The 17,549-nt window shown below is 44.7% G+C and overlaps 1 protein-coding gene across 1 annotated transcript in view; it reads left to right on the top strand.

Moving 5' to 3' along the window:
- The first annotated feature begins 8,017 nt into the window (after positions 1-8,017).
- Positions 8,018-17,549, top strand: part of NUDCD3 (NudC domain containing 3) — a 79,243-nt gene continuing 69,711 nt past the window's right edge. Inside the window, exons 1-2 of the mRNA XM_084803864.1 lie at positions 8,018-8,431; positions 12,758-13,068. Coding sequence (XP_084659990.1) covers positions 8,234-8,431; positions 12,758-13,068 — 509 coding nt within the window. The 5' untranslated portion in view covers positions 8,018-8,233. The remainder of the gene's footprint in view (positions 8,432-12,757; positions 13,069-17,549) is intronic.

Here is a 17,549-nt window from a genome sequence, read left to right as displayed (position 1 = left end):
TGGGGAAAATGCAGTATTTTCTCAGGTAGCACCAGCAAACCACCAGCTCCTGCCTGTGTACTCTGCCCTGCCGCAATGAGCCGCTTTTGTGTGGGCGGTTGTTGGGGGCGTGGTTATCATGATGACACCTGTGACAGTGATGGGGTGGGAGTGTCACCCTGCCGCACCTGCACCTTTTTGCCTCTTTGCCATTCCGCTATTGGTTGCCTGCAGAACACAACATGGTGGGAGTCTGTAAGCCTGGTAGAGCGGCTTTGCTGCCTCTGCGCCATTTCTCCTTGTCTGCTCCCACTGCCACCCCAACAGTGCTTTACAATGGGATTGGGGGATTGTTCTGCTCTTTGCTGCCTCTGCGCCATTTCTCCTTGTCTGCTCCCACTGCCACCCCAACAGTGCTTTACAATGGGATTGGGGGATTGTTCTGCTCTTTGCTGCCTCTGCGCCATTTCTCCTTGTCTGCTCCCACTGCCACCCCAACAGTGCTTTACAATGGGATTGGGGGATTGTTCTGCTCCGCAAGTTCTGCCCGGGAAATGTTTAACCCTTTCTATTCAATCCCCAAGTACACACAAATGAGAGAAGTGTAACCCCTTTGCATTCAATCCCCTCTCCCAGTGTATACACAAACAAGAAAAGTGTTACTGCTTGCTTTTACAAGGACAATACTGACTTGTGCATGTGGGGGTGGGGAGGTGACTTCTAAAGTTGTATAGTTTCAGCACTTCACAATGGGATTGGTGGATCGCTCTGCTGTGCAAGTGCTGCCTGGAAAACTTTTAACCCTTTCTATTCAATCCAAATGTATACACAAATGAGAAAAAGTTCATGCTGAGTGGGGGGAGGGGCTACCCCAGAGGGAGTGGACAGCAGGGTGTACAATGCTGCTGACATCTGAAAACATCCCGCCGGGCTCCACCCACCAGTGTAAATGGCAGGTAGCGTTATGCAGTAAAGAAAAACCTGCTGTGTAAAGTGCTGATTTAAAACCCTGCAAAGAATCCAGAAGAAGGAGGAGTGGTAAATCACGGGATAAAAGCCTTGTGTGGAGTAGCCCTCCAACTCCATCAGCCCCAGGCAACATGGCCAATGGTTAGGAATGATGGGAGTTGTAGTCCAAAAATTTGGAGGCCATAGGTTTCCCATTGCTGCCATAAGCAATAGGGGAAGATTCCCAACTAGCAAGCAAAATGGTGAACTTTGCCACCTTTTGCCCATGTGCTTCTGCTGTGTCGCAGTGAGCTGCTTTTCTGTGTTCAATGGGGCTTACTCCCAGGTAAGTATGCATAGGATTGCAGCCTTAAAGTAGAAAGAAAATAAAAGAATCAGGAGAACCATTGATCACGGGATTTTCACATCACGTATGTTTCGGCCTTCAGACAACTAGGGTCAAGCTACATGTTCTGTTAAATGCATGATTATATTAATGTATCTTGTGTGTGTTTTAAAAATAGTGGCCTGGAGCTCTCTGATCAGGATTAGGACCAAAGTGTGCTCAGAGGGGGCTTAACTCTTTATGCCTGCTCCAGAAGCCTGATGAAAATCCTTCCCCTCTCCACACAAGTGCCTATTTACCACAGGAAAGAAGCTTCCATCGGCACCAATAGCAGTTTCCCTCCTGCAGCAAATAGCTTTGACGTGGGGGATTATTTCTGGGACAGCAGTGTGAGGCAAGGGAAGCTCACCAGGTGCCTGCCTTGATATCATTTCAGTGCCAGGCAAAGACCTTGGGTTGGATCCAGATTTAAGCTGGATCAGCTCTGCTGGCAGAAGTGGACTTCTCTGTCCCCTCCTTCCCATGACAGCCCCTCCAGCCCCATGAAGATGCTACACAGGGAGCCAGGAGACCCTGCTGAATGGGTGGGCTGTGATGTGTGTAGGGATCCCCCAAAACCAGGCAGAGGGACCTTTCATGAGGAGAGCCCTTCTGTCTTTGTTTTAACCACCCAAAGGGCTTCTATACACCAGGCTTTTTATCCTGCAACTTTACTGGGGCTTCCCCTTCCAGATTCTTTGCGGGATTATGATCGGCCCTTTACATGAGCTCCCCACCATTTTTTCTGGGGATTTCCTTTCTTTGCAAGTTCTATATTCATTATACAGCCACTAGATGGTGCTGTGGTATAGCTGCAGTTATAGAGAAACTCTGTAATTACACAGAGCAGTTCAGCCTTCCATTTTCAAATAGTGCATTTTGTCTGTTACAAAGCCATGCAAATGGTTACAAAGCACAGGAAAGGCCCTGGAGGTTGACAGCGTCATGTAAAGGACCCGCAAACTTCCATGAGTAACCAATCTTGATCACAAGACAAAAGCCTGGTGCAGAGAAACCTTCAATCATTTAGTGTCATCAGCAAACTTGGCCACCTCACTGCTCACTCCTAATTCCAGACAATGTATGAACAAGTTAAAAAGCACTGGTCCCAACACAGATCCCTGTGGGACTCCACAGTTTACATCCTTCCATTGTGAGAATTTACCATTTATTTCTATTCTCTGCTTTCTGTTCTTTAACCTTGACCCTGGAACCCTTGAATGTTGCAGAAGATTCTGGGTCATGTTCTGAAATGGCATAGTGCTTAGCATGCTGGACTAAGACAGGAGATCCAGGTTCAAATCCCCACACAGCCATAAAACTCAGTGTGTGAGCTTGGGCTAGTCATTCTGGGGGTTGGACTCAATGGCCTTGTAGGCCCCTTCCAACCCTACTATTCTATGATTCTCTCTCAACCTAATTTCCCTAAACTTCCTTACAGTCTTCCTCTGCCTCCAGTTCTTCCTGTTTCTGGCTTCTAGAAAGATTCAGATGTTTCAGTGACTACATGCTGAAGTTCCCTCTGGTCAAACATAAAATAGGAACCTAAAATATGTTATGTATTACTTGGTTTGCTCATAAAACTATCATGTTTGGTATATTAAATTTAAAAGTATAGTTTGTTCAGGTAATAATTATAAATGTACAAACTGAGTTTACTTTTAGAAGTTTTTTTTAATATAATGATAATTTTATGAGCAAATCAAGTTATACATAATATAACTTTAGCAATATAAAGGCAGCTTTATGTTCCGAAAGCAGCCTTCCTGGTCCTGGTACCCTCCAGATGTTTTGAACGACAATGCCCAGCATTCCTGAGCATTAGCCATGCTGCCTAAAGCTGATGGAAGCCAAAGTCCAAAATATCTGGAGGGCACCAGGTTGAGGAAGGCTGTCCTAAAGCAACAAAGTGACTTCAGAACTGTAAAGAGCACTTAAAAAAAGAAAAAAGTATTATTTTTCAGGTTTCCCCAAAATTTCAATATTTTTTCATGGCTTCAAAATTTCCAGAAATTTTACATCTCTACAGCGGCCTGGTCAGTCTACACATGCAATAGAGAGAATGTCTCCACCGGTTAGTAAGCAGTGGAGGCTGGTGGCTCCAATTTCAGTGGGGCTGAGCATCCATACTGGGTTTCAGTCCAAACCAGGCAGAACCTGAAAGGAGCTATCTAAGGTGCTTTACCTATTTTGAGGATAGGGGTCAGCACTTTGGATAGCTCCATTAGAGTTCTAGCTGGTTCTGACTGAAACCCAGAATGGATTTACAATCCCACCAAAAACAGAGCCATCAGCCTCCCTGGTAGTAAGGACTGTAGAAGTTCAACCTACAGGTGGCCTATCAATTTTTTTAATGCTTTTAAAAAACAACCGAACAACACTCCCTGCAAATTGAAAACCAGTATGGCAGACAACCCCTTCATGGATCACTGCCTTGTTGTGGCGAAGGGGCTTGCATAACCCAGTGAAGCCATAAGCTATGCCATGCAGGGCCACCCAAGACGGGACAGGTCATGGTGGAGAGTTCTGACAAAATGTGGTCCACTGGAGAAGGAAATGGCAACCCACTCCAGTATCCTTGCCAAGAAAACTCCATGGAACGTATCACAAGGCTAAAAGAGATGACGCCGGAAGATGAGCCCCTCAGGTCGGAAGGTGTCCAATATACTACTGGGGAAGAGCAGAAGGTATTTTCAAGTAGCGCCAGAAAGAGTGAAGCGGCTGGGCCAAAGCCGAAAGGACACTCAGCTGTGGATGTGTCTGGTGGTGAAAAGAAAGTCCGATGCTGTAAAGAACAATATTGTTTAGGAACCTGGAACGTAAGATCAATCAATTAAGGTAAGCTGGAGGTGGCCAAACATGAGATGGCAAGACTGAACATTGACATCTTGGGAATCAGCGAACTAAAATAGACAAGCATGGGTGAATTTAATTCAGGTGACCATTATATCTACTATTGTGGGCAAGAATCCCTTAGAAGAAATGGAGTAGCATTCATAGTCAACAAAAGGGTGGGAAAAGCAGTACTGGGGTACAATCTCAAAAATGACAGAATGATCTCAGAATGAATCCAAGGCAAACCATTCAACTTCATAGTAATTCAAGTCTATGCCCCAACCACTGAGGCCAAAGAAGCTGAGGTTGATCGGTTCTATGAAGACCTACAACACCTTCTAGAACTAACACCAAAAAAAGATGTCGTCTTCATCATAGGGGATTGGAATGCTAAAGTAGGAAGTCAAGAAATCACCGGGATAACAGGCAAGCATGGCCTTGGTGTACAAAATGAAGCAGGACAAAGGCTAATAGAGTTTTGCCCAGAGAACACGCTGATCATAGCAAACATTCTTTTCCAACAGCACAAGAGGCGACAATACACATGGACATCACCAGATGGTCAATATCGAAATCAGATTGATTATGTCCTTTGCAGCCAAAGATGGAGAAGCTCTATACAGTCAGTAAAAACAAGACCTGGAGCTGACTGTGGCTCAGATCATGAGCTGCTTCTTGCAAAATTTTGGCTTAAATTGAAGAACGTAGGGAAAACCACTAAACCATTCAGGTATGACCTAAATCATATCCCTGATGAATATACAGTGGAGGTGAGGAATAGATTTCAGGGATTAGACCTGATCGACAGAGTACCTGAGGAACTCTGGATGGAGGTCCGTAACATTGTTCAGGAGGCAGCAACTCAATTCACCCCAAAGAAAAAGAAATGCAAGAAAGCAAAGTGGCTGTCTGATGTGGCTTTACAAGTAGCTGAGGAAAGAAGGGAAGCGAAAAGCAAGGGAGAAAGGGGAAGATATATCCAACTGAATGCAGAGTTCCAGAGAATAGCAAGGAGAGACAAGAAGGCCTTCTTAAATGAACAATGCAAAGAAATCGAGGAAAACAATAGAATGGGAAAGACTAGAGATCTTTTCAAGAAAATTGGAGATCTCAAGGGAACGTTTTGTGCAAAGACGGGCATGATAAAGGACAAAGAAGGCAGGGACCTAACAGAAGCAGATGAGATTAAGAAGAGGTGGAAAGAATACACAGAAGAACTATAAAGGAAGGATCTGAATGTCCCTGATAGCCATGATAGTGCGGTCACTGAACTTGAGCCGGACATCCTAGAGAGTGCAGTCAAGTGGGCCTTAGCAAGCATTACTAACAACAAAGCTAGTGGAGATGACAGTATTCCAGCTGAGCTATTTAAAATCCTAAAAGATGGTGCTGTTAAAGTGCTGCACTCAATATGCCAACAAATTTGGAACACTCAACAGTGGCCACAAGACTGGAAAATGTTAGTTTACATTCCAATTCCAAAGAAGGGCAGTGCCAAAGAGTGTTCAAAGTACCGTACAATTGCGCTCATTTCACATGCCAGCAAGGTGATGCTCAAAATCCTACAAGCTAGGCTTCAGCAGCATGTGAACCGAGAACTACCGGAAGTACAAGCTGAGTTTCGAAGAGGCAGAGGAACTAGAGATCAAATTGCCAACATTCGCTGGATCATGGAGAAAGCAAGAGAATTCCAGAAAAACGTCTATTTCTGCTTCATTGACTACACTAAAGCCTTTGATTGTGTGGATCACAACAAACTGTGGCAAATTCTGAAAGAGATGGGAGTACCAGACCACCTTACCTGTCTCCTGAGAAACCTGTACGAGGGTCAAGAAGCAACAGTAAGAACCAGAAATGGAAAAACCGATTGGTTCAAAATTGGGAAAGGAGTACGACACAGCTGTATATTGTCACCCTGCTTATTTAACTTATATGCAGAGTACATCATGAGAAACGCCGGATGGATGAATCACAGGTTGGAATTAAGATTGCCGGGAGAATTATCAACAACCTCAGATACGCAGACGATACCACCCTAATGGCAGAAAGTGAAGAGGATCTAAAGAGCCTCTTGTTGAGGGTGAAAGTGGAGAGTGCAAAAGCTGGTTTGAAACTCAACATTAAAAAAACGAAGATCATGGCATCTGGCCCCATCACTTCCTGGCATATAGAAGGAGAAGAAATGGAAGCAGTGACAGATTTTACTTTCTTGGGCTCCAAGATCACTGCAGACGGTGACTGTAGCCATGAAATTAAAAGACGCTTGCTCCTTGGGAGGAACGCTATGGCAAACCTAGACAGCATAGTAAGAAGCAGAGACATCACCTTGCCAACAAAGATTCGTCTAATCAAAGCTATGGTTTTCCCAGTAGCAATGTATGGCTGTGAGAGCTGGACTATAAGGAAGGCTGAGCGCCGAAGAATTGATGCCTTCGAACTGTGGTGCTGGAGAAGACTCTTACGAGTCCCCTGGACTGCAAGGCGGTCAGATCAGTCCATCCTAAAGGAAATCAACCCTGAGTGCTCATTGGAAGGACAGATACTGAAGCTGAAGCTCAAATATTTTGGCCACCTAATGCGAAGAGAAAATTCCCTGGAAAAGACCCTGATGCTGGGAAAGATTGAAGGCAAAAGGAGAAGGGGACGGCAGAGGATGAGATGGTTAGATAGCATCACCGATGCAATGAATATGAATTTGAGCACACTCCAGGAACGTGTGGAGGACAGGAACGCCTGGTATGCTATGGTCCATGGGGTCACGAAGAGTCGGACATGACTTAACGACTGAACAACAACAACATGGCAGACAAACTAGATTGGGAATGGGATGGATAGAATCTTTTTCTGTTATGTGTGTGAGCAGCAAGAAATAGAAGGAGCAGGTCCGAGAGGTTGCAAGTATTGGCTGTCAGGTGGTATCTACTGTTAGTCCTACATAGTGTAGACCCATTGAAATGAATGGAACTTAAATTAGTTATGACAAATCTAAGTCACAGTAATTGCAATGGGCTTACTCTATGTACAACTAACACTAGCTACTACCCTAGCCTCGCATGTGTTCATCTGAAGGTCTGAACAGAGCCTATGCTCATACAGCTGTGATCGCGGATCCTGCCTTTTGTAGGGTTCCTGATGATTTTAGGGTTTCTGATGCAAGTTGTATGTGTGTAGACACTATTTAGACCTTGTTCAGATGAATGAGGAGTGGGGATAGAGGGAAACATCCCAGTCTCTGCTCCACAACCCTGCCACATGTTCGCTGAATGTGTGGAAAGACTCTGCACAAATCTCGAAAGCGATGCAAGGAAAAAGTGCTTCTAAGGCTGCTTGTTTTATTTGCGTTTTTGCATTGATCCCTATTTGTATCTTTTAGAATTGGGCTTTTGTTACTGCAAACTGCTTTGAACTAATCAGGGAAAGCGGTATATAATACTAACATAGTGCAAGCCTATAAATGTCTACTCAGAAGTAAGTCCCATTGAGTACAATGGGGCTTGCTCCCAGGTAAGTGAATATAAGACTGCAGTCTAACGGCGCGATCCTATGCAAGTTTAGACAGCAAAAAAAATCCTACAACACCCAGCATTCCCCAGCTAACCATGCTGGCTGGGGAATGCTGGGTGTTGTAGGACTTTTTTTGCTGTCTAAACATGCATAGGATTGTGCCCTAAGAGAATAATAAATAGAACTTTGCTTCCACCACTCTTGCTCCGCACACGGAAGAAATCCCAAACCTTGCAACCCAGTTTCTCCACAAAACCTGCGACGCTCTAGTAGCCCGCTATTACTTTGCAGGTGGAACCGCCGAGTCTCGCTGAACCGGAAGCTGCTGCGGGAACGCATTTTTGCGGCGGACCGGAAACAAGCGTCAGGCCCCGTGACCGTGTTGGCCGCAGAGTTAGGGTTGCCGTGACAGCGGGCGACTCCGAGGTTTCCGAGGCCCGTTGCTGGGGAGGGCGCGGGGCTGGCGGTCGGTGGCTGCCCTTTGGCGGGCCTCGCTTCCTTACCGGTCCCTCAACTGGTCCCCCGCTTCCTCGGAGCGTGACTAGGCCCTCCTGCCCCGGGTGGCCTCTCTCGTCCGGCTTCATGGAGCGCGCCGCCGCGATGACGGACATGTACGACCAGGCGTTGCTGGGCATCTTGCAGCATGTGGGCAACGTCCAGGAGTTCCTGAACATCCTCTTCGGCTTCCTCTACCGCAAGACTGACTTCTACCGTCTCCTGCTGCAGCCGGCGGACCGGCTTGGCTTCCCTCCGGGCGTGGCGAAGACCATGACCCTCAGGGTGAGTCTGGGCTGGATCCTTCTCCTTTGCCCAAGGGACCCCTGCCGCCCGGTTTTTTCCCGTCCGTCTCACCCGACGCTCAAAATCGGATCGATCATCTATTTATGTATGACACTTTTTATCCCGCCGTTGCTCTCAGGAACGGAGCCTGGTGTACAAGGCTCCCTCCTCTCCATTTGAATTCTCACAACAACCCTGTGATGTAGGTTTGGCAGGGCGAGCATGATTGGTGGCCCAGTCATGCTTCATATGAGTGAAGCTCCATGAAGTGGGCGTCATGGGTTAAGACGCTGAACTGCAGACCGGAAGGTCGGCAGGACAGCAGTTTGAGACCCGAGTGCCGCGTGACGGAGTGAGCTCCCGTCGTCAGTCCCAGCTCCTGCCAACCTAGCAGTTCGAAAGCAAGAAATTGCAAGTAGATAAATAGGTACCGCCTCGGCGGGAAAGGTAACAGTGTTCCGTGCACCTCGGTGTTCAGTCATGCCGGCCACATGACCATGGAAGCGTCTTCGGACAGCGCTGGCTCTTCGGCTTAGAAACGGGGATGAGCACCGCACCCTAGAGTCGGACACGACTGGGTGGGGACACCTTTACCTTTTTACCTCCCCAATCCTAGACCAACACTAACCACTACATCCCACTCTAAAGGGGTAGTGTGTTTGTCTATTACAGCAAACTGTAACAGGGAACAGTCTTTAAGAGGTCAAAGAAAAAAAAACCCTTGGATTATTTGTGACACATGCTTTTGTGGCCCCCTTTTTCCAATGCTTTACAACCTTCCCCCAGCCTGGTGCCCTTCAGATCAGATTTATTTGTATATAGTCAGACCATCACAAAACAAACATTTCTTTTAGACGACAACTCCCAGAATCCCTGCCAATTAGTCATGCTGGCTGGGGCTGATGGGAGTTGGTCCAAAATATGTGGAAGGCACCAGGCTGGAGAAGGATGATGTGTATGTCTCTTCATTGGATTTCTATCCTGTCTTTAGATCCAGAAGGCTCACCAAGTTAATTTACATAAAATAAAATAGAATTACATTGTGGCTGCTTCCATCACTCTCTGACACATTGCTCTGGGGTGGCATTCTCCCCCCTTCCTGCCCATTCCAATCCCAATTCTTATTAGATTGTTGTGGCTGTTTCTGTTCTGTCTTATCCCATTTCACTCCCTCAACTGCTGGCAACTGGATAGTCAGTTGCCAGGAAGCACAACCCTTGCTCCCACTCCTGCAGGGCTGAAGAATGTCAGACATGACTTACTTAAGTCCCACTGATTTTGATGGTTCTACTCTAAGCATGATTAAATCTGGGTCCCACCCACTGTGTGTGAAGTATAAAGATATAGAACAGGGGTGGGCAGAAGGTAGACCAGGATCTACTCCTAGATCTCTGGATGATTGCTGTAGATCAGCAAGGGTTTTTTTGACTCTCATTTTTTTAAAACAATAGCTAAACCAAAAGGCCTAGTGCCCTTCAGATCAGATTTGTTTATTTGTATATAGTCATCAGACATCACAAAACAAACATTTATTTTGGACTACAACTCCCAGGATTCCTGTCCATTGGCCATGCTGGCTGGGGCTGATGGGAGTTGATCCAAAACATCTGGAGGGCACCAGGCTGGAGAAGGATGGTACATTTATTTGTTTGTTTGTTTGTTTGTTTGTTTGATTTCTGTCCTGCCTTTAGATCCAAAAGGCTGACCAAGGTGGTTTACATAAAATAAAATAGAATTGCATTGTGCCTCCACTCCAGACAGTACTATCCTCTGATGTTTACTCTGAACTAAGTCTCACTGTGTTTAATGAGGCTTATTCCCAGGTAAGTGTATAGAATTGCAGTTTCAACTAGGCTACTGAAATTGAGATGTTTGGGGGGAAACCAAGAGTGGATTTTTGAGTGGTAGGAACGTGAGCTCAGTTCTGGTACTGAAAACAAATTCCCAGGCTGGGCGTGTGCCTATTTCTTAATTCCCAGTGTATGTTTGCACCTCTGTGCCACTATTTTGCACCTGGTTGATGGATCTCGAGGTTCTAATAAAAACAAAGTTTATCCCGTAAGTCTGTAGAAGAAGAGATATTTTCTCTTTTATCTCCATTGTTAACATAAACAAGACTGGATAACCTTAAGCTCTACCAACTGTATCTGTTTTGGGAAGTATGGGTGTGTTTTTCTCTTTTCTCAAAGTGTATATTGGTACAAAATGTACATAATATCCCACATTTCTAAATGACCAAGTCAGTGATACAATGAGACCAAAAATTCTTCTGCAGGATCCGAGTGATTCCAAGAAATATGTTTGAGACTTTGATTTTTTTCTCCAAAAGTATTCATCATTAAGAATCAACCTCCTTTGTGACCTCTAGGGTGGGTGCTGCTTATCACCTTGAGATAAAGTGTAATCACAGTCTCAGGATTTGAATTCAAGGTGTCTGTAGCAGAAAATCAATAAATAAATCCTTCTGTGAGTTTCTTTAGAGTCCATTATTAAATTTTCAGATGTTGGGCAAGTGTCTGAGTTAAGGTGATGATAATACATTCAATTATTTGAGTAGCTTATTTTTTAAATCCCATTTTACCTGCTGTTTGTACTACTGATTTCCAGCAGTGCTCATCAGATTAACTCATTAGAGTTCCAAAGAGTTCTTTAACCAAATTAGGAAAAAGTCAGGTCTGATTTTTTTTAGCACAGAATAATTCATTTTTGATAATTAGGTTTAAAAGTGGTGTATAGGGCTGTTTTATTTTTGGCCAGAATACATAATGAAATTAAATTTTGTCTTGTACCTAATCATAAATGGAAAAATGACACACACAAAGAAGGCTTTACTTTTCAGATGGAGGAAAAAGGGCCCATATTGGTGAACAGTGGAAGGGATGGGCACAGAATTCTTGAACTGGCTAGTGTCTTCCTGCATTGACTCTCCCTTATATCTTATTGATTCTGCCCTACAGCTGTTTTCTAGGATTGTTGTGCTGCACAAAATCCCAACTTCCCTTGTGTATAACCTGGAGAAATTGTAGGAGGCTCTGGCTTTTTCGTTAGGTACTGCAGGTTGGCATTTGATACTGGGCCAAACTTTGGATTGTGCCCACACCTCACCCCATGTACCTTTTTATATGCTGATGATAATGTGGTTTTAGACAGAAGTTTGGCCTTTAGATTGATATCTCCTGGAGCCTGGCTTCTGTGTCCCTCCAGTCTATTTTTGGAATACTTGGCTGCTCTAGAATGGTTACTAAATTACTCTTGACAGCTGCTTTATAAAAACTGGGCATCAGCAACATGAATAGATTCAATATTTAGATCCAAGTATGCTTGTGAAATAGCTGACCCTGCATGTTTGTGGTTATGAGAAGGGCGGAGATGTTTTAGCTAAAGGTCTCATTTGGCTGGTCAATGGAAGTGAACACATGGCAGTTAGAAAAGAAGGCAAGCCTGCTACAGGTGGAGTGCTGCTGATTTATTCTGCCTCACCCTTATCACTGTTGCACTATAGCTAGCCATCATTAACCTCTTAGCATCTGCATTTTACTTTCCATACAAGCAGGGGCAATTTCAGTGGACTTTGCTTCCATGTAGTGGACTTTGCCCCTCCTCTGCACCCAGCATAGTAATGTGGTGAGCTTGTTGCCTATGGCAGCTTTCCCCAACCTGGTGGCCTCCAGATGTGCTGGACTACAACCTCCTCACCCACAACTGTGCTGATGTGATGGGAGTTGCAGTCCAGAACATCTCGAGGCCATCAGGTTGGGTGGGGAAGGCTATTTAAGTTATATGTGTCTGTTACTTATTTGTATTTTGGAGGGTAACTATATTATTTACAGCAAACATACATAAAATATTGTGGCACATTAAACCAGGGATGGGCAACTTGTGGCCCTCCAGATGTTTTGGTCTACAAGTCCCATCAGCCCTAGCCAGCATACCCAATGATGAGGGATCATGGGAGCTGTAGGCCAAAACATCTGAGGACCACAAGTAGCCCACCCCTGCGATGTTATTTTGTTTTGTGGCCCTTTTCATGAAATCCTCCAGCATCTCAGTAGGAGCTTCTGTTTAGTTTGGTCTGGCTCGCTTTTAATTTCTTTCACCAGTGCAGTTTTTCTTCTTCCAAAGATATTGGTACCACGCGCAGATGCTACTTTAAAAGCTTGAGCACTTGTTTGTAAACAGCTTTGGCTTTGAAGGTCCTTGGTGAAGCTGCCTGGTAAGAGAAGCAATACTGTCATCTCCCGAAATGGATGTCCTATTTGCCAGTTCTCTTATGATTATCTGTATGTTAATGATTGGATTGTTGCCTGATTGCTGTATCACTTTCAGGCATTCAAAAACTTTGAACATCTGGCTCATCAAGATGATGACAGAAGACAGCAAGAACTTGAGGAAAAGCTAAAGAAAAGAGAGGAGGACTTGGCAGCTGCAGGAGAGAGGATGAAGGTGCCTGCTGTAGCTGAGGAGGTTGTGGTCAAAACAGTACAGCATGACTCTGCATTGGATAGTGCAAAGGCTGCAGAATCACAGGGGCCTGTGATGGCAGAGGAGAAAGTAGAAGCACAAGCTACTAATGCAGCAGTGGATCCACCCATGGCTGTTGCCACCCCTCTAGAAACTCAGCCAGCAGGACTGCCCAGGTGAGTTGCTATTATGGTGCTCTGGCCATGTTGAACGTTTTGCCTAAGGTGAATGAAGCAGCAAGGTTCAGCCATAATATGGTTAGTTTGTAAACTTGCTAAAGGAGAAAGACGATTAGGGAGATACATATATTTGTGAGCAAAGGGCGGTCTTGCTGCTCCAGTGAATACAGCATACAGCAGCCTTCTGGATATATACAGAGCATGTGCTGACTGTCTAGACTGTGTGTAGTTGTGTGTCTTGGTGGTGGGGTAGTGGTGGGGGTGGTGCTTAAAATGTGGGTCTGGCAATGTACTTCCCTGGAAGGAATTAGGGCTTGCTTTATGCACTAGAATGCGGTGATAAAATATAAGAAATCAAGAATCTGACATATACTGTTAGACTCTGTCCATCTAGCCCAGTATTGTCTACTCTGGGTGGCAGCTCTTCAGGGTCTCATTCAGAGGCCCTTCCCATCACCTGGTACTTGATCCTTTTTTAACCTGGAGATGCCAAGGATTGAACATGGGACCATCTGAATGCAACGCATGTGCTCTACCACCGAGTTATGGTCCCTCTCCATTTCAGACTGCAGGTGAAGGAATCACATTTTTGAACACTCTCTTGCGTTAACGCACCTGCAAATAGAAAACCAGGATACCTGGATAAGGGTTGGCCAGACCCTCCTTCCCTGATGTACTAGCTTTCCATTTTCAGGGAAGTTCTTTAAATGTGGGGGAGCATTCAAAACTTCTCTCCCTCACCTGGAGTCTAAAGTGGTATTGCCCATTCTAGCACCTCATTCTACCACATCTACAGACCAGGCTTAAATGGGAGGCTTTCACACAGCATGTAAGTCTGGGAGAGGATACTCCCTGGAATGTCTTAGTATAAAATGGTGTACTTGCCAAACTAGTTAACATCTGTGTAACAAGTCTAATGCCTCATGGTGGCTTTAGGGAGAAACGCTGTCTAATTTGTAGGTATCAGTATAACTGCTGCCTACTGTGCACGGGGCACGTTGAGGAAATAGGCATTTAAAATGGACTCTTACTTTTCTTTATTGTAGGCGTAACGCAAAGACCAAACACTTACTTTGTTGATACTTATTTCAATGGGATTTCCAGCTTTTTCCATGGACCAGCTAATCTTTGGTTTACTAACTAATTTTTAAATACCTCCACTTGTCTCTTATCATCCATGCCTAGTACCTAGTGACCCAGTTTGCACATTGTAACAACCCACGGTTAGCAAACCATGGGTTATTGAGAAGACAAGTGGGAACGAGCATGCATGCTGGTTCCTGCCTGCCTGTCCTCTCTCGCTGCAGTAAGCATTTTGTCCCTGGGTTGTTTATCATGATGTTTGAACCCAGAAGTCTGGATTGTTGGGGGACAAACAACCCAGAGTTTGAGCCCATGGTTAAATAGCAGGAGCAGGCAGACTCAAGGGTTGTTACGACGTGCAAACTGGACCAAGATGTCACTGATGTATTGTGTTGGCATTTCTTCTAATATATAAGCTGCTTTCAGCATTCAGATACAAACTCCCTGGGAAATGGTACTGCAGAAATGAATTAAGCCAGTGTTTTATCAGTATATATAGTTGATTCTAAGAGGTAGAAACTCCATTAGCTCTGGATGAATTATATTTTCTTGAAGCATTGGGGAGTTGTGTGTGCGTGACAGAAAAGCAGTCTTGGAAACCTAATTTTTGAAATGTATTTTTTTCTGAGATACTGGCCCTTCAAAAGTGCATACGCTAGCACAATTTGAGGCACCAATTCAGAACCTCACCAAGTTTCTTGGGAGTTGTGGAAAAATACTGAGGTGGGTATCATGTGCGTATTGATGCTACCACAGCCCAAATTGTTAAATGACCTCCCACAGCATTTTCATGTGGAGATAAGATTATAGGTATATCTTTCATCAGTCTCCAAGTGCTAAGTCTTTAAGGGAAAACAGATAACCATGAAAAACCAAGGTTACTGCATTGCTGAAGAACTTACTTCATAGAATAGTAGAATAGTAGGGTTGGAAGGGGCCTATAAGACCATTGAGTCCAGTCTACTTGTTCAACATGTGCTGTATGTTATCTGATGCGTAATAATAATGTGGATTATTTGTCACCATGTTATTGAAACAAATCAATACTCAATGTGTTTCACATAAAATATGAAAATAATGCAATATTAACAATGAATAAACAATAGTGGGAAAGATTTAGTTTCAACTGCCAGTTTTCACTTTGTGGCTTTTTAATACCGTTGCACTAGTTTCCAAGCATCGTTACAAATGGAAGTAAAGGCTGAGATGTATTGATTATGTCTGGAGTGTTTCTTAGTTTCCTTTCTCTTCTCTCTTCTCCCCCCCCCCCCCCCCAGCTTTGCAAGTGGCTCTCAGGGTATATATTGTACTCCCACCTGCACACAAAAGGCAACTTGTACACCATGTTTTTTCTGCACTTATTGGTGAAATCATGCCATATCAAGTGGTGGTGGTAATAGGTTGAATTTGTGTGAGCCTTAGTCTGAGACTGAATAACTGAATGTTTTGAATTACATGTTAAACTTTCGAAGGGACTTGCCTGTATTTTAGAAAGATTCCAGGAACTGCTAAAGTCTTTCTGTAGCAGTATAGGGGAATGCCTAGACAAGCCCTAGGGCTCTTATTCATAACTGCAATTTGCCAGTAAAGAGTGGACATTACTATTCTGTCACAAGTTTTATTGATAGAAATAATCCATAAGATGTATACCGCAACTCACTTTATATAGGTGACTGCTCATTAATGATATTATGTAAAACAGGAGTGGGCTCTCCAGATGTTTTGGCCTTCAGCTCCCACCAGACATCACCATTGGCTATGCTGGCTAAGGCTGATGGCAGTTGTAGGCCAAAACATCTGGAGGGCCACAAGTTGCCCACCCCACTGTAGAAGAAATTAAATTACCATTCCTTCAGAGCATTCAGTGCCATCCTGCTTTTCATATAAGCTCAGCATGGTTTGTGGCTGCCTCATGTATTGTCTGAACACTATCCTATAGGCTAATAGCGAACTCATTCTCCGAATGTGGGTCCTTATGTTGCCAAAATGTTACCATCCACACACAAGAGCTCAGGGAAGCCCCAAGGTTTGTAGAAGTACAAAGAACCCCCCCTAAGGGGGCAATTCCCTTCCTCTAAAACAGCCTGTTCAGGACTAGCTACAGAGTGCTGGCTCATTGGGTGAGGGGTGTGTGTGTGGGGGAGACAGAAAACCAGGGTTGAGGGGACATGGAATAGAGCAGCCTTCCCCAACCTGGTGCTGGCTGGGAATGATGGGAATTGTAATCCAACACATCTTGCACGTACCAGGTTGGAGAAGGCTGGAAGAAAATATCCTGAAAAAAGTCACAGTTGGATGACTGGAACACTAAACAGGAGTACTCCACGCTGCATCATTTGTTGTAGGGCCCATTTCTTAGCTTATAACAGCTTCGCTGGGTGATGACCGCATCTCCTAAAGTGCAGATAATTGAAAAAGCCTGTGTGCTGCCATGTAAGCTCTTTGTTTGTAGTCTAGTCACTCAGGAGGGAAAGGTGAAATGAGACCCAGCTTGGGATGGTAAACATATTCACATTTACCTGCGCGGTGGGCTGCTCACTCCCTTGAACATTAAGGGATACAGCAGAAGCATAAAATCTCCCCTGCTTATTTTCTTGATAGAAATACTGTGCTTGTTGCATTGATGGTAAATGGAGCACACTTTTTTTACTGACTTGATCTAAAATTTACGGTCTAAATATATACAGTTTCTTGCTGAAGGCCTACCTGGCTCAAAATGCATTGGATTTTTGTTGATTTCTGAATAAATCTGTGACTATCTTTGTACTGCACTCACTTTGAGAGCGTCCTTTTTGTTGGACTGGCGGTAATAGGAAAACTGGGGGAAGGGCCATAGCTCAGTGGTAGAGCACATGTTTTGCATGCAAAAGTTCCCAGGTTCAATCCCAGGCATCTCCAAGGCAGGGCTGGGAAAGACCCCTGTCTGAAATCCAGGAAAGCCCCTGTCAGTTAGCCTAGACAGTACTTAGCTAGATGGACCAGTGGTCCGACTTGGGATAAGGCAGCTCCCTGTGTTCCTAGAACGGGCATACTGACAAGCAGAAGTGTCCACAGAACTTCAGAGTAATGAGGAAACCTTTTTGGATCTGAGTTCAGAACTGTCATTCTGATATCCTGTAGTCTACTTCTTGCTTTTACCACTGGGAGGTATGTCCTCAGACCACTATAGAAAAGTAGCAAGTATCAGTTTGGTAGCTTATTGCTATATGTATGGGAAGCTCTCCTGAAGTACTGGGGGGGGGGGGGGTCTGTTAGAATATTGATATATTAAGTGTCCATTGTGCCAGCTGTCTGTTTGAAAAGGCAGCTTGCTGAAAGCCAGCAACTGTCAATTCCCTGCATCCTAAAGACAGCTCTGTGCTAGTGATGTCTAAACGTGCCATGATTGCTCTCGA

The sequence above is a fragment of the Heloderma suspectum genome, chromosome 6, assembly GCF_057233095.1.
Source record: "Heloderma suspectum isolate Gila_16-S chromosome 6, 16-S_ref, whole genome shotgun sequence".
Classification (NCBI taxonomy): Eukaryota; Metazoa; Chordata; class Lepidosauria; order Squamata; family Helodermatidae; genus Heloderma; species Heloderma suspectum.
The sequence above is the reverse complement of the archived record's forward strand: the minus strand, read 5'-3'. Positions and strand labels throughout refer to the sequence as shown.